This window comes from Sesamum indicum, linkage group LG8 (assembly GCF_000512975.1).
Source record: "Sesamum indicum cultivar Zhongzhi No. 13 linkage group LG8, S_indicum_v1.0, whole genome shotgun sequence".
Classification (NCBI taxonomy): domain Eukaryota; kingdom Viridiplantae; phylum Streptophyta; class Magnoliopsida; order Lamiales; family Pedaliaceae; genus Sesamum; species Sesamum indicum.
The window spans coordinates 194,488-216,936 of record NC_026152.1 but is presented as its reverse complement, the minus strand read 5'-3'; the positions used below and the strand labels follow the sequence as shown (position 1 = coordinate 216,936).

The 22,449-nt window shown below is 40.2% G+C and overlaps 7 protein-coding genes across 11 annotated transcripts in view; 2 read left to right on the top strand and 5 right to left on the bottom strand.

Moving 5' to 3' along the window:
- Positions 4,210-7,183, bottom strand: LOC105167539 (beta-glucosidase 12-like). 4 transcript variants are annotated; one of them, XM_011087310.2, is made up of 12 exons: positions 6,938-7,182; positions 6,667-6,736; positions 6,504-6,562; positions 6,367-6,442; positions 6,177-6,254; positions 5,973-6,060; positions 5,603-5,858; positions 5,400-5,515; positions 5,055-5,266; positions 4,817-4,954; positions 4,612-4,720; positions 4,210-4,510 (listed from the first exon to the last, which is right to left on the bottom strand). In XM_011087310.2, exons 1-12 carry the CDS (start codon positions 7,109-7,111, stop codon positions 4,315-4,317), a joined length of 1,572 nt encoding a protein of 523 aa, XP_011085612.2. In that variant the 5' UTR covers positions 7,112-7,182; the 3' UTR covers positions 4,210-4,314. The 4 variants fall into 4 exon arrangements, with proteins under 4 accessions (XP_011085612.2, XP_020551752.1, XP_020551751.1 ...); XM_020696093.1 differs by having other exon boundaries at positions 5,400-5,858; positions 6,821-7,183; XM_020696092.1 differs by having other exon boundaries at positions 5,400-5,858; positions 6,938-7,183.
- On the bottom strand, positions 8,792-11,423 carry LOC105167252 (probable protein phosphatase 2C 62). Its single transcript, XM_011086883.1, has 7 exons — positions 11,329-11,423; positions 10,773-10,820; positions 10,553-10,594; positions 10,059-10,412; positions 9,690-9,963; positions 9,420-9,574; positions 8,792-9,108 (listed from the first exon to the last, which is right to left on the bottom strand). Exons 1-7 carry the CDS (start codon positions 11,356-11,358, stop codon positions 8,971-8,973), a joined length of 1,041 nt encoding a protein of 346 aa, XP_011085185.1. The 5' UTR covers positions 11,359-11,423; the 3' UTR covers positions 8,792-8,970.
- LOC105167250 (putative germin-like protein 2-1) lies at positions 12,211-13,314 on the bottom strand. The gene is made up of 2 exons (XM_011086882.2): positions 13,017-13,314; positions 12,211-12,879 (listed from the first exon to the last, which is right to left on the bottom strand). The coding sequence occupies exons 1-2, from the start codon at positions 13,123-13,125 to the stop codon at positions 12,344-12,346; spliced, it is 645 nt and encodes a 214-aa protein (XP_011085184.1). The 5' UTR covers positions 13,126-13,314; the 3' UTR covers positions 12,211-12,343.
- Positions 14,071-15,119, top strand: LOC105167249 (putative germin-like protein 2-1). Its single transcript, XM_011086881.2, has 2 exons — positions 14,071-14,269; positions 14,409-15,119. The coding sequence occupies exons 1-2, from the start codon at positions 14,158-14,160 to the stop codon at positions 14,942-14,944; spliced, it is 648 nt and encodes a 215-aa protein (XP_011085183.1). The 5' UTR covers positions 14,071-14,157; the 3' UTR covers positions 14,945-15,119.
- LOC105167248 (tubulin beta chain) lies at positions 16,209-18,856 on the bottom strand. Its single transcript, XM_011086880.2, has 3 exons — positions 18,264-18,856; positions 17,260-17,529; positions 16,209-17,164 (listed from the first exon to the last, which is right to left on the bottom strand). The coding sequence occupies exons 1-3, from the start codon at positions 18,847-18,849 to the stop codon at positions 16,494-16,496; spliced, it is 1,527 nt and encodes a 508-aa protein (XP_011085182.1). The 5' UTR covers positions 18,850-18,856; the 3' UTR covers positions 16,209-16,493.
- Positions 20,070-21,810, top strand: LOC105167247 (dihydroceramide fatty acyl 2-hydroxylase FAH2-like). 2 transcript variants are annotated; one of them, XM_020695827.1, is made up of 7 exons: positions 20,070-20,214; positions 20,335-20,430; positions 20,550-20,642; positions 20,727-20,923; positions 21,004-21,109; positions 21,195-21,341; positions 21,410-21,810. In XM_020695827.1, the coding sequence occupies exons 2-7, from the start codon at positions 20,380-20,382 to the stop codon at positions 21,533-21,535; spliced, it is 720 nt and encodes a 239-aa protein (XP_020551486.1). In that variant the 5' UTR covers positions 20,070-20,214; positions 20,335-20,379; the 3' UTR covers positions 21,536-21,810. The 2 variants fall into 2 exon arrangements, with proteins under 2 accessions (XP_020551486.1, XP_011085181.1); XM_011086879.2 differs by having other exon boundaries at positions 20,071-20,214; positions 20,372-20,430.
- The window catches only part of LOC105167538 (berberine bridge enzyme-like 23), a 1,806-nt gene continuing 1,413 nt past the window's right edge, over positions 22,057-22,449 (bottom strand). Inside the window, exon 1 of the mRNA XM_020695826.1 lies at positions 22,057-22,449. This exon is cut by the window's right edge and continues 1,413 nt beyond it. Coding sequence (XP_020551485.1) covers positions 22,191-22,449 — 259 coding nt within the window. The 3' untranslated portion in view covers positions 22,057-22,190.

Sequence of the window (22,449 nt, the reverse complement as noted above, 5' to 3'; positions counted from 1 at the left end):
CGCAACCGCCTTGGTCAGCATGTCCGCAGGATTCTTTTCTCCTTGGATCTTCTCCAGCTGCAGTGCCTTCTTCTCCAGAAGTTGTCGGATGAAATGGTACTTGATCTCGATGTGCTTTGTCCGCGAATGGAACGCGGGATTCTTTGCCAGATGGATCGCACTCTGGCTATCGCTATGAAGAATCACATCTGCCTGAGGTTTCCCTAATTCACCCAACAAGTGTTGCAGCCAAATGAGCTCCTTAGCTGCCTCAGTAACTGCCACGTACTCAGCTTCCGTCGTGGACAGTGTGACAACCTTCTGCAACTTTGAGACCCAGGATACGGCTGTACCGCCATATGTGAACACGTACCCTGTAGTGCTCCTCCTTTTGTCATAGTCACTCCCTGCAAAATCAGCGTCAACAAACCCAAACAAGGTAAGCTTGCCCTTACCAAACACCAATGCTCGGTCCTTAGTACCCCTCAGGTACCTAAGAATCCATTTCACAGCTTCCCAGTGCATCACTCCTGGATTGCTCATAAAACGGCTAACTACTCCCACTGCATGTGCTATATCCGGTCGAGTACAGATCATAGCATACATCAGGCTCCCAATTGCTGAGGCATACGGTGTGACTCTCATCTTTGCACGTTCGGAGTCAGTCTGGGGCGAATCACTGTTGGATAGTTTGAACTGATTTCCCAATGGCGTTCCAACCGGTTTTGCATTTTCCATCTTGAATCTGCATAATACCTTCTCAATATAATCAGATTGAGATAACCATAATTTACCAATACCTTTGTCCCTTGTGATTTTCATGCCCAATATCTGTCTTGCTTCGCCAAGATCTTTCATGTCAAACTTCCTCGATAACTGATCCTTGAGCCTATTGATCTCCTTGACATTTGATCCTGCTATCAACATGTCATCAACATACAGGAGTAGAATGATAAAAAACTCATCGAACCTCTTCACGTAGCAGCAATGATCAGCATTGCATCTAGAGAAACCTATCTCTAGCATGAAGTTGTCAAACTTCCTGTACCACTGCCGCGGAGCCTGTTTCAATCCATACAGGCTTTTCTTCAGGCGACACACCTGCTGATCATCTCCATTATACCCCTCTGGTTGTACCATGTATATCTCCTCCTCAAGATCCCCGTGTAGGAAGGCTGTCTTTACATCCATCTGTTGTAACTCCAAGTTCTCTGCCGCTACCATGCTCAACACAAGACGAATAGTAGTTAACTTGACAACAGGTGTAAAAACATCAGTAAAGTCAATACCGTATCTTTGTTGGAATCCCTTTACTACGAGTCTTGCCTTGTACCGCTTCTTCCCGTCTGATTCTTCCTTAACCCGATAGACCCATCTGTTCTGTAGGGCCTTCTTTCCTTTTGGGAGCTGACACAATTCCCATGTGTTGTTTTTCTTCAACGAGTTCATCTCGTCGTTCATCGCAAGCTCCCACTTGCTCTTGTGGACATCATTGACTGCCTCTGCGTAACATTCGGGTTCTCCACAATCAGACAAAAGCAAGTAATAAAGAGAGGGGGAGTACCTATCTGGGGCCCTTCTCAGCCTCGGTTCTCGACCCAGTGCCAAGGGTGTGCTGCTTTCAGTAATCGGTTCCTCCGATACTGGTTCTGGCTCTATCTCCGTTTGTTCGGTTTCGTCCGTCTGAACTCCCACTGAATCCGTATCTGCTGGTCTCATGATCCCGGAATTTGAAATATCGAGATCAACAAATTCCCTTTCCTTCTTGTCATCGTCCGGGCTTACCTTCCTGTCGTTGTACATTACATCCTCATTGAATATAACATTCCTACTACGAATTATTTTCCGGTTTTGATCATCCCAGAATCTATACCCAAATTCGTCAGTCCCATACCCAATGAATGTACATTTAATCGACTTAGCATCCAGCTTAGTCCGATCATCGTTCAAAATATAGGCTGAACAACCAAACGTACGTAAGAAAGAAAGATCCACTTTCTTACCACTCCATACCTCTTCTGGTATCCTGTTGTTCAACGGGACAGAAGGCCCTCGATTGATCAAGAAAGCAGCCGTGTTGACTGCATCTGCCCAAAACATCTTTGGTAGTCCGCTCTTCAATCGCATGCATCTCGCACGCTCATTCAGTGTTCTGTTCATCCTCTCAGCAACGCCATTTTGCTGAGGTGTCCCCGGGATTGTTTTCTGCATTCGGATTCCATGGTCGGCGCAGTAATTCTTGATACCTTCACTGTTGTACTCGCCACCGTTATCCGATCTGAGACATTTCACTTGTAGACCTGTCTCATTTTCCACTAGTGCCCTCCATCTCCTGAATGTATCAAAGGCATCAGATTTTCTTTTTAAGAAATACACCCATACCTTTCTAGTGGAGTCATCGACGAATGTCATGTAGTACGTTGATCCACCAAGAGATGACACTGGTGCTGGCCCCCACAAATCGGTGTGAACAAGCTCCAACTTTTCTTTCCTCGGAGTTCTTCCTGTGGTCAAGAAGCTCACCCGCTTCTGCTTTCCGAACACGCAGTGTTCACAATGACCCACCTCCACCGATTTTAACTCGGGCAACCGTCCTTTCGACTTCAGCACGTTCATTCCTTTCTCGCTCATGTGGCCCAAGCGATTGTGCCACAGGTTAGCCTGCGATACAGTTCCTGCAAAGGGGATGTTTGAACTGGATCCTCCCGCCATGTAGAGCGTTCCCGACTTTAGTCCTCGAGCCAAAGTCATTGCTCCCCGACTGATCTTCCACTTCGCGTCTCCAAACGTCGTGTGGAATCCATCACTATCCAGCTGTCCGACTGAGATCAAGTTCCTTTTCAGTCCTGGTATGTGTCTCACATCATGTAGGGTCCAGCATGACCCATTCGTTGATTTGATCCGCACATCTCCCTTTCCTACAATCTTGAGGGGTTTGTTATCTGCAAGATAAACTAAGCCAAAATCACCTGAGGTGTATGGCTCCATGATGTCTTTGTTGCTGCATGAGTGGAATGAGGCCCCTGAATCCACAACCCAATCATCGGAAGAACTGCTCACACTCAACAAGAGTGCATCCGTGATCTCCTCCGTCGCGGCATTCGCTGTTCGGCCCTCCTTTTCCTTCTTTGGCGCCCGACATTCGCTTTTCATGTGTCCGGGCTTCTCGCAGTTCCAGCACACCATCTCCTTCTTGCCCTTGTTCTTCCCCCTGGACCTTGACCTTGACCTTCCACGGTATTTACCCCGTGTGTCAGGTCTCCCTCTGGACTCTGTATGTAGCGCAGAGCCAGATGATCCACCCGTTTGCTTTCTACGGGTTTCCTCGTTCAACATCATGTCTCTGATGTTGTCGAACTTCATCTTCTCCTTCCCAGACGAAGTGCTCACTGAAGTAACAACCACATCCCAACTGTCAGGTAAAGATGAAAGCAAAATTAACGCTTTTACCTCATCGTCAAACACGATATCCACAGACGCCAGCTGTGTCGTGAGTTGGTTGAAGTCATTGAGGTGATCGGCCACCGACTTCCTCTCCTCCATCTGCAACCTGAATAGTTTTTTCATCAGCATAACCTTGTTCATTGCTGAGGGTTTCTCGTACATATCGGCAAGAGTCTGTAGAACTTCCTTCGTGCTCTTTGCTCCCTTCACATGATAGGCGACATTCCGAGAGAGCGACAGGATTATTGCGCTCATCGCCTTTCGATCGAGCACCTTCCATTCTTCATCACTCGTCTTCTCGGACTTCTCTGCAAGTGGTTCGTACAGGTCCTTCCCGTACAGGTAGGCCTCCATCTGCATACGCCAAAACCCAAAGTCGGAACCATTGAACCGTTCGACTGGAAACTTTCCCTCCATCTTAACTCCTTGAACCAGGCTCTTGATACCAGTTGTTAGGAAATGGATCGGGTTAAGATGGATAACAGGTGGAATATGAAGGCGATAAAAGACACACGAATTTGTTAACCCAGTTTGGATATAAATCCTACGTCTGGGGGCGATACCAAGCCAGGAGAAAATACTCAAAGAGGAGGAAAATTGAGGAGTACAACACACACACACTTGTATGCAAGTCTTCACCACACGTGAAAGACAACACTCACCCTCGTCTCCACTCTTTCTTTTCTCTCTACTCTATTCTACTTTGCTCTATTAAAACAATGCTAATAAGAGTAGTATATATAGCCATGACTTATCCTTTTTCCAACTCAACTTGGGATTTCTAAGTTGAATGAGGTTATCCTTCTCCAACTCAACTTTGAATCGGGTTATCCTTCTCCAACTCAACTTGGGAATTCTAAGTTGAATCAGGTTATCCTTTTCTTCTTCAAATCAATCTTCACAACTTAACATTCTTTTGAGAAGGAAATTCTTGAACCAGAGGGCAGACTGCTTGGGGTATCGTCTCAACGTCTTATCTTTGAAATCCACATAATTAAGTCCAAAGCGAACTGAAAATCCGGAAGCCCACTCGAAATTATCCATCAACGACCACACGAAATATCCCTTAACATTAGCTCCATCTTTCCTGCCATGCACATCAAAACACACCTCGATCATAATTTATGTATTGCAAGACAGAATCGTGTGTCAGTCTTAAGGGGAAAATTAGAAAGAAGAGGGCCTCACTCCATTGCTTCATGCAGGCAACAGATGTGGTCGTGGATGTAGTCTTTCCTCATGTCATCTTTTATTGCATAGGATATTCCTGAAGTGTCATTTGTTGCCTCATCAAGCCCTGAAAATTGATTAAGTTTCTGGGTATGAAAAACTGATTTTCAAAATTCAAAGAAAAGTAAAACAACATATTTTGTCAATCAATTTTGTGGTTTACCATTCTCAGTGATGTAAATCAGCGGATCATTGTATTTTTCTTCTATGTGCCTCAGAATTTTCCGAAGTCCCTGTGGATATATGTAGATCCGGCTTGAATTTCTTGCTTGTTCACCTATTGGCTTCCCATTTCTCCTCCCTACATGAAATTGATAAGATCTCAAAACAGGTAACAATTTACATCCTGTTGATCGCCAACTGAGTGAAATGATGCAAGAAATCCTATTGGCTAAAATTACCTGTGATGTCAATCTCAGAATCCGTGGTGTAGCTGAAGCTGGACGAGTTGGGTTTGTTAAATGCATACATAGCACCGTAATAATTGAATCCAATGAAATCAAAGGACCCTTCCATCATGTTTATTTCCTCTCTAGTAAACTTGGGCAATCGGCCTCTTACTCGGACCCTCATACTCTCTGGATAAGTACCTCGTGTTAATGGTTCCATAAACCTGAAAACATGCGTAAGTTAGAATCATTCAGTATGAGTAGTTACTGGCACAAATGGACAACATTTAAGAATAGGCACTCAAGAAAAAGAAATTCTTGGTGTGCTTAGAAAGACCGTCGACTAGAACCACTCACCATCCTAGCATGAAATCAAGGGCTCTATCTTTTGCCTTCTTATTCTCAATTGTTTCGTCGTGTGGCTCAAACCAATATGAAGCAAATGATATTCCAATCTTCCCCTTTTGTATTGCCTGCATGCCTTTGTCAAAGTTAAATCGTAACAAAACTTCCTTGTACATATGATTCAAGAAATTCAAGGAGGTTCTTATCCAAGGGACCTGATACTTGTTTCTGTACAAATTTACAACAGCTGAGTGGGCAAGAAGTTGGTTGTGGGCCACAAGGTATGGTTCTATGGCTGAATCGCCTCCAGTGCAATTGAGCCCTTGCCAGTTTGAACAACGGCCTGGTGCAAATAAACCATATGCATAACCATAAACAGTGAATGTCCATGGTTCATTTATAGTGACCCAATACTTGACGCGGTCACCAAATTGGTGAAACAGGAGGTCTGAGAAGTCCAAAAAATCATCCCTGATGATTATTGTGAAATGTTAGTAGCTAGACAAGAATTGAACTAATATGAATTCATGGACTGACAGAGAGTTCAAAATAGAAACTACAAGTCAGTTACTATTAAAAGCTCACACAATTTGAGCATTTAGGAATCCACCATATGCATCTTGCAGAGCTTGTGGAACATCGAAGTGGAGAATAGTCACAAAAGGCTCTATCCCTGCAATACTCAGAACTCGTAAACTCATAATTGGTTTTACAACAAGATGGAAAACTTATTCCGTCCACATTTCTTGTCACAAGAAAAGGATGAAATTAATTGATGTGCGAACGAACCATTAGCCAGAAGTTCATTGATGAGATTATTGTAATAATCAATCCCCTCTCGATTCACACCTTCCTTGATCGTTCCACCTGAATCCTTCAGAATATTTATTTAGTCAAAACAGAGTAAAAACTTTAAAGCAACCAAGAAAAGGTACAACAGCTCATCAATGTCATTTGAACGTGGGAGCACAAACATCACCTGGCAATATCCTAGGCCATGATATTGAAAATCTGTAGGCATCAAGACCCAAATATCTTGCAATCTTCACATCTTCCTACAGGAGAAAAGTTCAGAAATTCTCAAAGCTAAGAACTAAATGAACACAGACATTTTACCTTGTAGCGATGATAGGAATCAACTGCTGTGTCTCCGTTACTGTGGTCCAATATCTTGTCTGAAATTATTTGCAAGAGAAGAAAAAGAAGAATTAGAAAAACAAATGTATAAGGCATTAGGCTGGCAGGATGTCGTCTTGCAGGCAGGAATAATTGATGAAACCTGGATACATGTGAGTGAAATTATCCCACATGCTCTGGCCTTTGGCATTTACATTGAATGCACCTTCACACTGGGAAAAAGACATCAACATGCACAATGAGGGAAAAAAACATAGCCAGAGAAGATGAAGAAGAAAGTTGACAGTTTAACGTACAAAGTACAAACACTTCTTTTTCTATGCTTCCTCTTTACATCAAGTATGTAAGATAGTTACATAGCTAACAGCTTCAAGTTACATCTATGCCTTAAACTGCTATGCTATTGCAAACACCTGATAAGCTGATGATGCTGCCCCAAAGATAAAACCTCCTGGAAAATTTCCAGCGTTGATTGATGTGTGATGGCAGTCACACTTGGATTCTGCGGTGGAATTACCATTACTAGAGACTGAAAGAGCTATGAGTGAAAGAACAAAGAGTAAGTAATTTTGAGTTCCCATCATCATCCTCAAATTACCCAGTTTTTGTTGACATCCAACTTGGTTTTTATGTTATAGTCATCCACTTTAAGTGGACGCTTCCGTCTAATTAATGATGTTTGGCACTAATTTGTAATAATTAAGTGGTGATTCCACTTTGAATCTGATGCCAAAGCAACGGTTTTCCTTCTTTCATGCTTCTTTGTTTATTTGATGGAGTGTTTGAAAGTGGAGGTAATCAATGGATTTGATGCTCCCAACTAGTTCCCTTTCCTAAAATATGAACTCCATGAGCTATAATCTTTTTCTACAGTGATAACTTTTATAGTAATGTCCTGTTACTACTTGTGTTTTCTTTTCCTTGAATCAAATGAAAAATCTCGGATATCCCCATCATCAGGTCAAGAATAGAAGGAAAATAAGTCATAAGTGTTCCTTGGGTCAGCTAGTATCCATATACAACGAATCCAAGGACCACGGTGACCATTTCGAACATGTCAAATCCCAAAATAAAAAATGCGAAATATCCAAAACAGGCGTCCGGTCTGTTTTTTGTCCAAAATCCAAACACCCAATCTGGAATCACAATCATCAATTTACAAAAGACAAGATTACAGCATTGTCGTTCCAATTCTTGACTCAAACCTCAGAAAGTCTTCTTGGTTTCATTACATGCTTTTCCCTTTGAATTTTACTTGACTTCCTAATCCAACACAGTAACAATCAAAGCGGAGTTCTTTCTATATATTGCAATGACCATCACGATGAAATCACATAACGGAAGAGAAGAACTAACTAGTAAAACAGAAGGAAGAAGCGCCAGCCTAATCAGACTACAGGTCAATGACTGGTACAATGAAGATTACAGAGAATAGGTGGAGCAGATTGAGGCATTACACGATTGGTGCACCCAAAAGATTTCTGCGTAGAGCCAGAGATTTGTATGTGGATAGCATGGTCAGCTTCGATGGTAAAGTGGCTAGTGCCAATGTTGTGGCGTGCCCGGTGACCCACATATCCAATCTGCCGAAGAACTTTGGCAGACAGAATTCAACCAAGTCGGATGACAACGAAAATCTTGAAGAGCTTTATCGATCAATATCCAGGAAATATAATTGGAGCAGCACGGAGTTCGATAAGACAGGGCCGGACGGGAGGTGTTGGAAAATAAATGGACATAGTGTCATGGACAGAAGTTACAGTGTGGCACTGGGGAAAATTGGAAGGATCGATGAAGAGCAGCCCTGTGACTTTCAAGATGATGGCACTATGCCTTTCACAAGAAGCAGAAGCCATGCTGTTGAGACGAAGAATGTTTTCTACTACTAGTCGGCAGGAATCTGGCCTAAATTGAGTCTGACTGATGGCATTCTAAATTTGTCAGTGTCCTTTTTTCAATTTTTACGGTTTCCTCTCAATTAATCGCTATGTATATGTAATCCACTGTTATCGGCTTGCCGGCACAAAGGCCTGGTGAGAGTGCTAACTCTTGTTGTGATTTAATTTTCTCGACTCTCAGTTGCTTATTTTTATGGAAATCTTTTTTTCTTTTCACCCCCTTAGCAATTGGAGAAGTGATAATGGATCCCAATTTCACCAGGCTCCTGTAATATTGCATAACGAATCACAGTGTAGAACAACTGATGATCAAGTTACACCTGCCAACGTGCATGCTGTAGTTGCAAAGGGTAGTAGAAGGCAATGAAATGGAAGGACATATTGCCGCTGGATTTTCAAAAAGCGTTAACAGAAACTACTACTTGATGCGTCCTCACATGAAGTTCGTTTCACTAAGATCACACCGCGCCCTAGATTTGAAGTTACTTACTCTGACTGTAGCAATATAGGACTGAGGGAGAGAGAAACATCCAACTCCCCTGATGTCATCAGTCGAACATCACAACAACACAAGAAATGTCATCTTTGCTCTCCCTTAACAGTGCCTCCTTAATCAATTCTTCTGCAGCCTCTTGACCATCTCTCAATTCCTGTATGCAGTCAACTGCTTCTTGGTTTGACATTACCTACAGAGACAACAAATGTCATGTTCCAAATATCACAACCTCAACATGCAGAAGTTCATTATCACAGACAATCTTCTTCTCCCTATTTAAGGCAGAAAGGGAAAAGAGACGGCCCTTGGAAGCACTAGCATATTCTACCGTTAAGAATAGAGAACAATTTTTGGTTCACACGCTTACTAAATTGACTTGCAGAAATAATAAAGGACAGGTCACTATAAAGATCAAAACGTAAAAGTCCTGAGTGCACCTAAACATCTCTAAGTGAAATCAGTAAATTGCTCTCGCAGTCATCGTCATGGACACTTAATTACCTTCCACAGGCCGTCACTTGCTAAGATGATAAATTCTGTATCTTCTTCTATCTTCTCGATCACAATATCAGGTTCTACTGTAATGTGATCCTTCAGCCTCTCGTCTCCGAAAGCCCTTGTCATTGCCAGCTGGCCATCAACTCGGGGAATATTCCCTGTGCACATGAAACGTAGTATAACATTTCATCACTTCTCTATAAGTCAATTAACCATATATTGCATGAAACTTAGATCGCATCAACCGAGGGAAACCGATGTCCAAATTAATACCAGGTTTCTTTGATATAAAACCTCCTTTACTCTCCACAAGTTCCCGTTCCTTCAAGGGGTCATGGTCCACAGTAATTTGTTTGCCAGTACCATTCTTACATATTACAGCTCGTGAGTCCCCAACATTAGCAACAACTAGCTTCTCTGTATTGATTAGTATTGCTGTTACCGCAGTCGAACCTCCCCTTGAACCAACAACATTTTCCAGGATCTCATTGTCTGTAGCTTCATATGCCCTCTTTACTGCGGATTTAGGGTTTGACCAGAAATCAAGCTGTTCATGAATCAAATGATAGAACATGATTAGTTGGCTGAAAATCTTGTTGAATGTTGAACCAGAGATATGAAAATCAAATCTTCTCTTGATACCTCATTCAATATATTGTCAAAGAGGTGGTCTTGCAGGTATTCAGCAACCTTGCGGCCAGAATGTCCATCAAAAATTGCATAGAGCCCCAGCTCATGACCATCCATTTCCTTTCTTTTAGCAACTAAATAATCTTCCATTCCATGTTTCATTTTTCCTTCAACTAAATGATAACCATGAGAGACATGCCGCCTGAGTTGCTTTGTCTTACCATGCTCTGTTCTCCTTCCATCTTCATCTCTAGCGTGCTCATGACCTTTCCCTTTATGTACATCATCCTCGTTTGTCCCTGACCCTTCTCCTTTCTGTAGGTCATCCTCTTTTGTGTCATCGTTATTTTTGCTGACTCCTCCTTCCTGAAAGGAACTGGACAGATAGAGTTAGCTTTAGACGTTCTGTAAGTGCAAAAGATTCAGACCCTCAATGAAAATCAGAGAGATCGACATTCTAACAATTCACATGTCGCGTATGCAGTTATATGTGAAAAATCACTGACCTTCAGGAGGGCCGACAGAACATCATCTGGAGTTTCGCTTCTCTGCAGGAGGAGAGCACCATGGTTAGGCTGGAAACAGCAAAAAGCATAGTAGACATCTGACGACATGTTTTAACATTTAGCAGTAAAACTAAAAGAAAACGCGTAAACAAGAAAACTGGACCTCAATATCAACATTGGAACTAATACTTGCTTGTATCTAATCAAATGAGAAACATACCTTTATTTTGATGATTTCTGTGTCACTGTTTGAAATTGACCTTCCCCTCTGCAAGTGGAATACCGCCCTTACTGGTAAGGAATGTGATTTTAAATGATAAAAAACTGGGGAAGGAAAAACGGAACATTAATTATAATTACGAGTAGCACAAAAGGCACATGTGATCAAAGGTGATGAACATGTGCAAAAGCAGACACGAAGTGAAGTCCTTTGCTCTCTCTGGCTAGAATGGTAGAAGCATTCTGGCATCTGATAATCGCTTGTCTTCTCATATACAATTTCTTATTTAACTAAAACACTATAAAGAAGGCAAGAAGTTATAAGAGTTGGGAAACATAGGATTTCCCTTGGTATGATCGTCTTTCCTTCAAATGATTTGCCCAAATAAAGACTTTTTTTCCGGAACCATTCGTACTAGCCAATCTATTACAAGAAAACATAACATGGTTTCCTGATTCTTGTTTACAACGAACGACACGAGAATGGGAAACCATGAAAACAGGAAGTGCAGTTAAGAAAATGAAGTAAAAGAATATAATGACTTAAAAAAGCATACCTTAACCGTCACAAAGTTGGAACCCTCCATGTCTACGACTTAGAATTGTAATGTGATTCGAATGCGCTCGGAGAATACCATTATGTATTACAGTTCACTGTCCGCTGGAGATTACAGTGTTAATATACACGTGGTGAAAGGCTGGTGAAGCAGTGGACAGAGTCCTGTTTTGGTGTCTTCCGCCGCCCACCTCTTACTCCGTCGCCCTTTCTCCAGTTTCCAGCGAAGCAAAGTTGCATTAAACAATTGCATCACCACATTACTAATGTAGGATGATAAAGCAAATTGGATTCTTTATGGAAATTTTGGTTCTGTATTCTATTTCATTTTATATATGTATCATATAACTTTATATTTTCACTTTTATTAAAAAATATTTATACATATTGTCTGTATATAGAAAATGGAATGAATAATGTAACATGAATTGCAGTAAGAAAATCCTATCTATGCGATAAGACTGAAATTCATTCCGGTCCATCTCATCCTTTAGTTCATCACTAGTTAGTGCATTTTTAAAGGAAATTGTACTATATTCATATTATGTACAGTCTTTTTAAGTCTTATTACAAATTTTGTAATCTCTAATTTATTCTTGTGGCCATAAATTTTAATTATTAAATAAATTTGTAATCTTTCAGAATAATTATGATGATATTGACATTGTAAATTTGTTTTTATCAGAAATCAAAATATGAGATAGATTGGTTGGGTTGTTTTGGAATTAATATAATTGAGTTTTAAAAATGTATGACGAGGAGCCATAAACACACGCAATAACACACTAGGGGACATGATTACAAGGTTACCTAATTGAACAATTAATTTTTGAAAATCAGTCAAAGCATGGGGAAAAAATACATCACCAATATTCATTCCGGATTGAAAAACAGAAATAACAGTATAATTGCAAAGAATTCAAATAAACAAACAGCCAGTGGAAAAAAATTACAAGTGCTAATTCCTATGATCATAAATTCCGTTGCACGAGAAGTTTAATGATGAGGCTGGCCGTCTAAAACTTGGACTGTATCCAATCAATGGTCTTAGTATCTGTCTGGAATGACTTAGCAAGAAGGTCATTGGCAATGGCTGGGTTCGACCCGAAAACTGCATTTGAAATAGTAATCACACCAGGGTTTTGGCTGCTTAGAGCTGCAATGGCAACTGCATTTCCATATCCAGCATTCCTTTGGAAATGGACAAGATTCACAGGGAAAACAAAGACATCTCCCTTTTGAAGTAGTTTTGTAATGAGACGGTTGTCAGGGTTTGAAGTCACGAATCCTACTTCCAGGCTACCTTCAACCACTGTCAAGATTTCAGTTGCTCGAGGGTGCGTGTGGGGAGGGTTAACTCCCCACGGAGCAAAGTCTATACGTGCCATGGAAATCCCTAGAGTGTTGAGCCCTGGAATTTGGGCCACATTAACTGGAGTCACTTTGGATCCGACGGGATTTGAGGTGTTACCCGGCAAGTGAAGGCCGCTGAAGAAGAAATCAGTTGCTTGTGCGAGCTTGGGATCCTTGCATGCAAAGCCATTAACTTGCACTGAAAGATTAGGTCAGACAGATTAGATGGATAATTAAGGATCTTATCATACATGATAGGTGTTAGATATTCACATCCTAAAACTTTTTCATCATTAACTTCAAGGAATGAAAAAATCATTGTCGCCATAATCATACCAGGGCCATTGGGATCAGCAACACAGAAATCTTGAAGAGGACTTGGGTCAGATGCTAAAGCAATTGAACAAATTGAAATCAGGACCAAGAAAAGTAAATGGGATGCCATGGGGGTCTCCTCCTTGTTTCGTTTTGTAGTGGCTAAAAATGAAATTACTAGAGAGCTCAAGTACTTTGTGATCGAGGTGGGAAATATTCCCACCGGAAAGCTGGATTTATACAGAACGGGAACTAGCCAGGTTTGAATGTGATGAGAAGCCTGCTGAGTACTTTTGCCGTCTGCCCATTACAAAATTAGATAAACAATAATCGTGTGGAAAAGGTAAAGACGACGGCCTTCCATATATTAATTAGATAAATCAACTAATTTGTTTGCTCATCGAAGAAATTGGAGATAAATTAGCTGGGTAGGACAAATCATCGTATCCATTCAATGAGAACTAATACCAAATCTATAATTGAAAAATTAAAGGGTCGGCTTGAAAGTATTTATTTGGAGGCCAGTGCATTACAAGAATGGAGATGGATTAGGATCAAGTTAACCCCAAAACAAGTTATGGTGAATGCGGCTGAATGGTTGATCAAAGGTTCATCCACGATATATATATATAATTAATTAATTCAGAGTGATTAAAGAACAGAGTTCTTATGTTAATTCATCCCAAGAAGTTATTCATTTGACTAGCACAAAGTTGAAAAAATGAAAGTTTTACCACATGTAGAACTAGTTTTTAGTTGGGTTTGAAAACAATTATATTTTCACAATTCTTGAACAGGCTGCCAAACTTTAAAAAACATTAGCCTGTCATATGTATCTGGATAAACGAGAAGTTCTGTCAAAGATACTATAATCTGGCAGCAAACAGACAATGATCAGTTCAACAGGATACATGGGGCTGTGCATGGTATTTAATTTTAATTTCTTGACCCCGTCAATGCGATCTACATCATAAACAATGCATTAATATTCATAGGGAGCTAGGACGGCATTTACTCAGCAACGACTGCCACTAATTTCTCGTATTCCAATTCTATAAAACCCTCTGTCCATGCAACTCAGGAAATGAAGCATACATAACAATAGGTTATTCAGAACCGTCTCTAGCTAGCTTCAATATAATTATCTTTAGAAAGAAAACAAATGGCCTCCCCTTTTCTTGTGCTTGGATTCCTTATTGCAACTTGTTTAGTTGCTTTGGCATCTGACCACAGCCCACTTCAAGATCTCTGTGTTGCTGATCTCAAAGGCCCTCGTACGAATATAACTAGCCATTATTACTAGCTCTATAAGTTCCATATATATTAATTTGGCGTTTAATCATTTTATTACTTGGCTACATTCAATTACTTATTTAGTTTTAACCTTTTTTTTCCTTTTTCTGCATGGTCTAGTTCTTGTGAATGGCTTCGCATGCAAGGGTGCCAAGATGGCACAAGCAACTGATTTCTTCTTCAGTGGTCTTCACATGCCTGGAAACACTTCGAATCCGGTGGGATCAAAGGTGACTCCAGTAAATGTGGTCCAAATTCCAGGGCTCAACACTCTAGGAATTTCCATGGCACGTATAGACTTTGCTCCGTGGGGAGTTAACCCTCCCCACACGCACCCTCGAGCAACTGAAATCTTGACAGTGATTGAAGGTAGCCTGGAAGTAGGATTCGTGACTTCAAACCCTGATAACCGTCTCATTACAAAACTACTTCAAAAGGGAGATGTCTTTGTTTTCCCTGTGAATCTTGTCCATTTCCAAAGGAATACTGGACATGGAAATGCAGTTGCCATTGCAGCTCTGAGCAGCCAAAATCCTGGTGTGATTACGATTTCAAATGCAGTATTCGGGTCGAACCCAGCTATTGCCAATGACCTTCTTGCTAAGTCATTCCAGACAGATACTAAGACCGTCAATTGGATACAGTCCAAGTTTTAGAGGGTCAGCTTCAATTTTTCTTGCAAAATGATGTTCGGCTTTCATTATGGCCCGATGGCAGAAAGTTTCTTTTGTAGCGTCTTTGGGTTCTTTCATATTGTTGTTTAATGTTGATTTGAGTAATTTATGGCTTGTTCATTACTCTCGAATATTTTTATGGATCAAACTTGTCGTATTTGGGGCTACGTTAACGGTTATTATCAGTTGAGAGATTGGGCTTTGCATAAGTACATATTATTTGTTTTGCTATTTACTAATTACAAGATAAATGGGACTTAGTGTGGCACAGCTGGACTCCTCCAAAGGTACGAATGTTCATATGGAGAGCTTGCCAAGAAGCCATACCAACGCAGTCCAACTTAGCCAGGCGGATAGGAGTATCGGGAGAGGGCTGTGTTGTGTGGTGTGGAGAATGAAACAACCATGCATCTACTGTTACAATGTTCATTTGCTAGACAGGTTTGGGCGTTGACACTCCTCCCTTGGAGAATCATATCATCACATTCAGTTGGCCTTAAGGAATGGATTTGGTCTACTTATGCAGCACCTGATGTAGTGAAGGGAGATCAATTCCTCGCATTGTGCCGGGCTCTGTGGCAACACCGAAACCAAGTCTTAATGGAGGGGAAGGATACAGCAGCATTACAGTTAGTCAGAAGTATTGTGCGGTATCAAGAGGAATATGTTGCTGCTTTAGATGCTGTTAAGCTTAAGCATTTTGATATTGTGAATAGATAGAGTGCTGGTAGGACTGTTATTTTAACTCTGTACTTATTCCTTTTATTTATCAATATAATTCATCGTTTTCCTAAAAAAAAGATATATATATATATTTCATGGGAGGTTTCTTTAAATAAGTTATTTTTCGCAAGGTAGAATGAAAATGTTTCGAAAATATGAACTAGTTTTTGCAAACGTACAAATACTACAGCACCTTAGCTTGTTATTTTCACAATTAGAGAGATTTCTCACATGTGCATTTTAATTTAGTTTACAACCCAGGTAAAATTTACTTTTAAGAGCTCTATGCCCGTATCTTCCTCTCAGAACTAACAACCACCTTCAGAATTATAATGTCCATCTATCTAAAAGTTGGAGCTAGCTAGCACTCATCCTTTGCTGGCATGGCCGAAAAACCTTAAAATATGTCTAAGTTAAAATCCGTGGACCACAGCGTGGGCAACTTTGTTGTAGATAAAAAAAGCAAACAGAATGCACCAATCCATAAATGCAATTATTTTAGAGAAATCTTTTAACATGAACATATAAAGAATGAAATAATATAACATTCCTTCTCATGAACATCAGAAAGTAAAAGATAATAATCACATCATATATCCAAGACTAACATCTAACATCACAACACAATCACGAGACACACAATGAGGAACCATTTTCTTACACCCCACATCACAAACACAACAAACCACAGACCGAAGCATACATATTGACTACCTTAACTCTCGATTTTAAGAAACAGCAATCACCCACTAAAAGATAACCAACAGACCGTGAGATTTGGACAAATCAAAGAGAATTCCGAACCCTTTCAAGCACCAATATCCTCGTCTTCCTCCTCATACTCCTCATCATCGGCAGTAGCATCCTGGTATTGCTGATACTCAGCCACAAGATCGTTCATGTTGCTCTCGGCCTCTGTGAACTCCATTTCATCCATTCCTTCACCAGTGTACCAATGCAAGAAAGCTTTGCGCCTGAACATTGCAGTGAATTGCTCACTAACACGCCTGAACATCTCTTGAATTGAAGTTGAGTTGCCGATGAAAGTAGATGCCATTTTCAGGCCCTTGGGTGGAATGTCACAAACACTGGACTTAACATTGTTTGGAATCCACTCCACGAAGTAGGATGAATTCTTATTCTGGACATTGATCATCTGTTCATCAACTTCTTTGGTGCTCATCTTGCCACGGAACATAGCTGAGGCAGTCAAGTAGCGTCCGTGGCGTGGGTCCGCAGCACACATCATGTTCTTGGCATCCCACATCTGCTGAGTCAGTTCAGGTACTGTAAGAGCCCGGTATTGCTGGGAGCCTCTGGAAGTCAAGGGTGCGAACCCAACCATGAAGAAATGAAGACGTGGGAATGGGATAAGATTCACTGCGAGTTTCCTGAGGTCAGAATTCAACTGTCCAGGGAACCGGAGACAGCATGTGACACCACTCATGGTGGCAGAGATCAGGTGGTTGAGATCACCAACTGAAATACAATAGCGAAGATTAATTGCATTACATACAATGCATTCATATCACATTTAATTATAAACATAAAATGTAAAAAGGAAATGGACTTACAGGTCGGAGTCGCAAGCTTGAGCGTACGGAAGCAAATATCATAGAGAGCCTCATTATCCAATACCATGCATTCATCCGCATTCTCAACTAGTTGATGGACAGACAGGGTAGCATTGTATGGCTCGACAACAGTGTCAGATACCTTTGGAGACGGAAAGACTGAAAATGTCAACATCATGCGGTCAGGATACTCCTCCCTGATCTTGGAAATGAGAAGGGTTCCCATACCAGATCCAGTTCCTCCACCCAAAGAATGACAGACTTGAAATCCTGTATATAAGGTACGATCAAATTACAAAAATCTGGCAGAAGAAGAGCATTGTCTGGAGCACTTATCTAAGCTTTTTCTACAATTGTGATGCATTTGCCTTTAACTTCTATTTGGCTGCCAAACATGACTCACGTGTAATCATTCAAGATAAGAAAAGTGAAGACTATGATATATTAGACTTTATGAAAAGCTAGAAAAAATACAAGTGGAAACAAAATACTGATGCTGAATGGTTACAGTAGTGATCAAAGCGATATGCTTATGTTAACTTCTGGCTTGTTTCGGAAAATGCTTACAGTAAATCACAAGTGCAATTCTGGATCTCAACGTGTGGAAAACTTAGACCAACAAATTTACAATCAAGTTAAAGAAGCAACTGCAGAACATCAAACAGAATGAAATAAAAAATTGTGAGTCAGGGAATAATCGGATCCACACCAAATTGATCAACAGTAAACACGATTCAGACATAAATTGTTTAGCAAACAGCGCAAACAACGGCGAAACACGTAAATTACGAAATTACACACATCAATCGCAAACAGTGGAAGAGCAACTGCGAACAAAACTCAAAAGCATACATGTCCCCCCCAAAAGATTAAAAATAATACGGCGAACCAATCAAAATCAACAATATGCCCGCATAAAATGCATTCTGCTTTACTATCTAGTCACGAATCTAATAAAACAAAAACGAGACCAACAATGAGTGGAATCAGAGGAGGAAATTAACCTTGCAAGCAGTCGCAGTTCTCGGCCTCCTTGCGTACAACATCAAGCACGGAGTCAATCAATTCCGCACCCTCGGTGTAATGGCCCTTGGCCCAATTATTGCCGGCACCAGACTGACCGAAGACAAAGTTATCGGGCCTGAAGATCTGACCAAAGGGGCCGGATCTAACGGAGTCCATGGTTCCGGGCTCGAGGTCCATGAGGACAGCTCGTGGGACGTACCTCCCGCCGCTGGCTTCATTGTAGTAAACGTTGATGCGCTCGAGCTGAAGCTCAGAATCGCCGCTGTACTTGCCGGTATGGTCGATGCCATGCTCGTCGCAGATGACCTCCCAGAATTTGGCGCCGATCTGATTGCCGCATTGGCCTCCTTGAATATGAAGGATTTCTCTCATATTTCCTTGTGGGTATGGTAGACACTGTTGTGGTGGTGAATATATGTGTGGTCCTGGAGTGGAGGAGAGGAAATGAAGGGCGGAGGAGGAGGAGGAGGAGGAGGAGAGAGGGGACAGGGGGATTTTATACAGGGAAGGTATGTGATGGGGTGTATTGAGGCTGGGATTTGCCTGGATTTTCGGAAATACCATGAGATTTTCGCGGCCATTTTTGTTTGTCTTGCGTTGCACTTGCGCCCCTTGAGCTTTGTGTCGTACTTGAGAGTATCAACGCTTGTATTTTATTTAGGGGTAACTAGGTAAATTCATTTACATATATATGCATTTGCGAGAAATATCAAAATTATCTATAAGCACAATTTTTATTTTCTAAAAAAATTACACATACATTCTAAAAAACATAAATAAAATATGAGAATTACTCGTATTTTTCTTTTTTTGTTTGTGTTGAAAATATAAGTATGCAAAACATACAAGAAATAAATAAAATAATATATTGAAGGATATAAATATTATTTATTACTATGTATTAACATATATACATACATACACATATACGGATGATGATGATGATGATGATGATGGTTTTCAGTTTTCTTCTCCACAGGGCGGACACAAATTTGAAGGGACAAGTGAGTGAGTGAGTGACCCCTCTTTCATATTAAATAAAATAGATAGATACTCTTGTCTTATATCTATTATATATGTTAATATTTAACTCAAGATATTATACCAAAACATATAAAAATTATTCAATGATGAGAATAATAAAATGGTGGAATATGAAAGGGAGAGTGTGGTTCTTGGAAATTGGAGTTGGGCAGACATATATGGCAGTTGGAGAAGAAAGCATTGAAAGATGAGGTGCATGACATGGGTTATCTTATTATGATTATATCTATATTATATAAAAGAAAAGTTTTTTTTTTTTTTTTTTTTGAGAAATGACAATTATGACATTACAGCATCAATTTTATTATTATGTCGATAATACTCTTAAATTATTTTTTTTTTGTTGCTTTCTTTCTTTTATAGAAATATAATATATAATTTTTTATTCATAATATATTTTAAAATATAAAATATTATTTGTTATATACACGTCGGGACAACTAATTATATTATATTGGGATCAATAATTTTAGAATGGTGTGAGGCTAAGGCTGAGGGCAGGAGCATGAGTACGAGTAGGTGTGCATAATATTATTTATTAGTGGTAACAAAGTGCACAAGTCTGGTGCCAATACATATAACAAACGGAACGGAAGAATGTGTTCCTTTTATTGTTGTTAGGCTACCCCTGTTTCTCGCTATGTTTTCTCTTTTCCCCCTCAACCTTAAAACTTATCCACCCTTATAAGTAGGAACCCCATTTTCATCATCCCACAACCAAAAATTGTCTCCTTTTCTTTTGTAATAAATCATCATCATTATCATTATCATCATCATCTGCTGCTGCTATCTCATTTTCCTCATATCAATATTAATAATAAAGAGAGAATTAGTAGGCAAAGGAGGCAATCCAAACCAGCAATTAATATTTGTCCTCATCTGCTGGTACCTACCTACACTTCTTCTCATTTCCCCCTTATCCTATTACCTACTACACACACACACACACACATATATATATATATATTTGTGTCAAATGGAAAATTAAGACGTACTTGCATGTAGCAATGTTGGTCTGATGATCCCTCCATCCATCCTGTAGGTGCCAAGATGGTCAATCAGGGTTTTTCCGTGGATTTAAACAAACCACTTGTCTTCCAGGTCATGAATAATTCAGATTGGAATTGCATCAATCATCCATCATCCATGTTGGGCGCGTGTGTGTGTACATGTTATTATTAAATTTTAGTTTCACGAGTTTTAATTCCGACATGCTGCAGGTTGGCCATCTTGGAGAAGCTTATGAGGAATGGGTTCATCAACCTATTATCACCAAACATACCCCGCGCTTTTTCGCAAATGGCCTTATGGAGGTATCATTATACAAAATATGCAAAACACTGTCTTTTGTATTCCAAACTGCTGTGCTGATGATGTTCATTATAATGATACAACAGTTCTTTACACGCACACCTTGGTGGGCTGTTCCTCTCATCTGGCTACCCGTTGTCTGCTGCTTCGTCTTATCTTCTATAAACACCGGCACTCCTCTTCATTTTGTAGCAGCAACAACGGCAGCCGGTGTCTTTGGATGGACATTGATGGAGTACACTTTGCATCGCTTTGTTTTCCACATCCAAACAAACACCTATCTGTACGTCTTCTCACTTCTATAATTATGATCAATCATCCTCCCTCCCTCTGGACTGAAATTTTGGAAAAAATGAAATGCAGGGGAAACACACTCCACTATCTCCTTCATGGCTGCCATCACAAGCACCCAATGGACGGTCTCCGCCTTGTTTTCCCTCCAGCTGCAACAGCAATTGTGCTCATGGCTGTATGTCAAAAATTCAATGAATTAATTCTGGATGGATCCGCGCGTAGTTTATTGACTCTGTACATGCATGTCTGATTGATTTCAGTTGTGGAATTTGATCAAGCTTTTACTACCTGCATCTTATGCCCCTGCTGTGACTGGAGGTATCTTGCTGGGATATGTGATGTATGATTGCACTCATTACCATCTGCACCATGCAAAACCAAATGGAGGTTTACATTATCAACTCAAGGTAACAACTAACTCTCTATATAAACTATGTTTTTGTGCGTGCTTGCTAATTATGAATTTGGTGTGTAGAGATTCCACATGAACCATCACTTCAGAAATCAGGACAAGGGATTTGGAATCACTACAACTTTCTGGGACAGGTTATTTGGAACACTTCCTCCGCCAACGTCTACCAAGAAAGTGACGACTGATTAAGGAGAGTCGACATGAGATTAGTGTAAATTAGTTTTTTTCCTCTGGCGAAAAATGAAGTACTGTTTGGTGGATTTTAGCATATATACCATTATCCTCCCTCTATGATGTATATGTTTCTGGTTTTTCAGCTGTCACATTGTAGAGGAGTCTTACTCTCACTCTCACCTAGAGCGTCCAGTTGTGATGATTTGTCTTTGATCACTGTTTATGAGACAATTTGTTCATACCCAAAGTTTTGTCAACTACTCTATAATGATTACAAACTTATTGTGGTACTTCGGTTTTACTATTATGTATATATTATCAAGTAGTTGATATATGAGTGTTTACAAAAAAGTATTAACATAATTATTACTGTTTACAGTCTGGACTCCTCTGTTAGAACCTCATCAAACTGTTGAGATGTTAGCAACAAGTAACTGTGTACTCATGCAAGTTTCGGTTTTGTTTGAATTCATTTGTTTATTTTTTCTTATCCTTAATATTTTGAAGGTTTGCCGATGCCTATATCTATATCTATCTTTATAAAATATACTTGTATTTTTATTTTATGATACAAAATACAAAATATCTCTCTCTGTCTTTGTCTACCAAAACCAAAGAATCATCAGAAAAGAATTTCTGCCAAACATTCTTTGGGGATTGTCAAATCTAATCAAGAGAGCAGAGGAATACTCTGTTCATTTCTGAAGAAATTCCCTGGATCAGCCCGCATCTTCACTCCTGCCAATCTCTTGAAGTTTCCCTTGAAATATTTTCTTCCCCAAATTATAGCTTCTGAGTAGCTGCTATTGGGCTGCTGGTTCATCCCTATATCAAGATCTCTATAATTTATGTAGGCAGCTCGTGGGGAACGAGACACGTATGGTTTCATGTATTTGTACAGCATTTTGATCCAGTTGATGTGCGGCTTC

What these genes read in the sequence shown, in the direction of transcription:
- LOC105167539 (XM_020696092.1), bottom strand. Translation starts at nt 7,111, where the DNA reads ATGATGATGGGAACTCAAAATTACTTACTCTTTGTTCTTTCACTCATA. An exon ending in ATTCCTATCATCGCTACAAG is followed by an intron (nt 6,443 to 6,503) that starts GTAAAATGTCTG and finishes TTTCTCCTGTAG; the next exon opens with GAAGATGTGAAGATTGCAAG. An exon ending in TGCCTGCATGAAGCAATGGA is followed by an intron (nt 4,511 to 4,611) that starts GTGAGGCCCTCT and finishes TGTGCATGGCAG; the next exon opens with GAAAGATGGAGCTAATGTTA.
- LOC105167247 (XM_020695827.1), top strand. Translation starts at nt 20,380, where the DNA reads ATGGTCAATCAGGGTTTTTCCGTGGATTTAAACAAACCACTTGTCTTC. An exon ending in ATCCAAACAAACACCTATCT is followed by an intron (nt 20,924 to 21,003) that starts GTACGTCTTCTC and finishes AATGAAATGCAG; the next exon opens with GGGAAACACACTCCACTATC. An exon ending in GTTTACATTATCAACTCAAG is followed by an intron (nt 21,342 to 21,409) that starts GTAACAACTAAC and finishes TTTGGTGTGTAG; the next exon opens with AGATTCCACATGAACCATCA.
- LOC105167250 (XM_011086882.2), bottom strand. Translation starts at nt 13,125, where the DNA reads ATGGCATCCCATTTACTTTTCTTGGTCCTGATTTCAATTTGTTCAATT. An exon ending in TGCTGATCCCAATGGCCCTG is followed by an intron (nt 12,880 to 13,016) that starts GTATGATTATGG and finishes CTAATCTTTCAG; the next exon opens with TGCAAGTTAATGGCTTTGCA.
- LOC105167249 (XM_011086881.2), top strand. Translation starts at nt 14,158, where the DNA reads ATGGCCTCCCCTTTTCTTGTGCTTGGATTCCTTATTGCAACTTGTTTA. An exon ending in TGCTGATCTCAAAGGCCCTC is followed by an intron (nt 14,270 to 14,408) that starts GTACGAATATAA and finishes TGCATGGTCTAG; the next exon opens with TTCTTGTGAATGGCTTCGCA.
- LOC105167248 (XM_011086880.2), bottom strand. Translation starts at nt 18,849, where the DNA reads ATGGTATTTCCGAAAATCCAGGCAAATCCCAGCCTCAATACACCCCAT. An exon ending in GAACTGCGACTGCTTGCAAG is followed by an intron (nt 17,530 to 18,263) that starts GTTAATTTCCTC and finishes CCTTATATACAG; the next exon opens with GATTTCAAGTCTGTCATTCT. An exon ending in CAAGCTTGCGACTCCGACCT is followed by an intron (nt 17,165 to 17,259) that starts GTAAGTCCATTT and finishes ATTGTATTTCAG; the next exon opens with TTGGTGATCTCAACCACCTG.
- LOC105167252 (XM_011086883.1), bottom strand. Translation starts at nt 11,358, where the DNA reads ATGGAGGGTTCCAACTTTGTGACGGTTAAG. An exon ending in CCAACTTTGTGACGGTTAAG is followed by an intron (nt 10,821 to 11,328) that starts GTATGCTTTTTT and finishes TTCCACTTGCAG; the next exon opens with AGGGGAAGGTCAATTTCAAA. An exon ending in CAGAAATCATCAAAATAAAG is followed by an intron (nt 10,595 to 10,772) that starts GTATGTTTCTCA and finishes CTCCTCCTGCAG; the next exon opens with AGAAGCGAAACTCCAGATGA.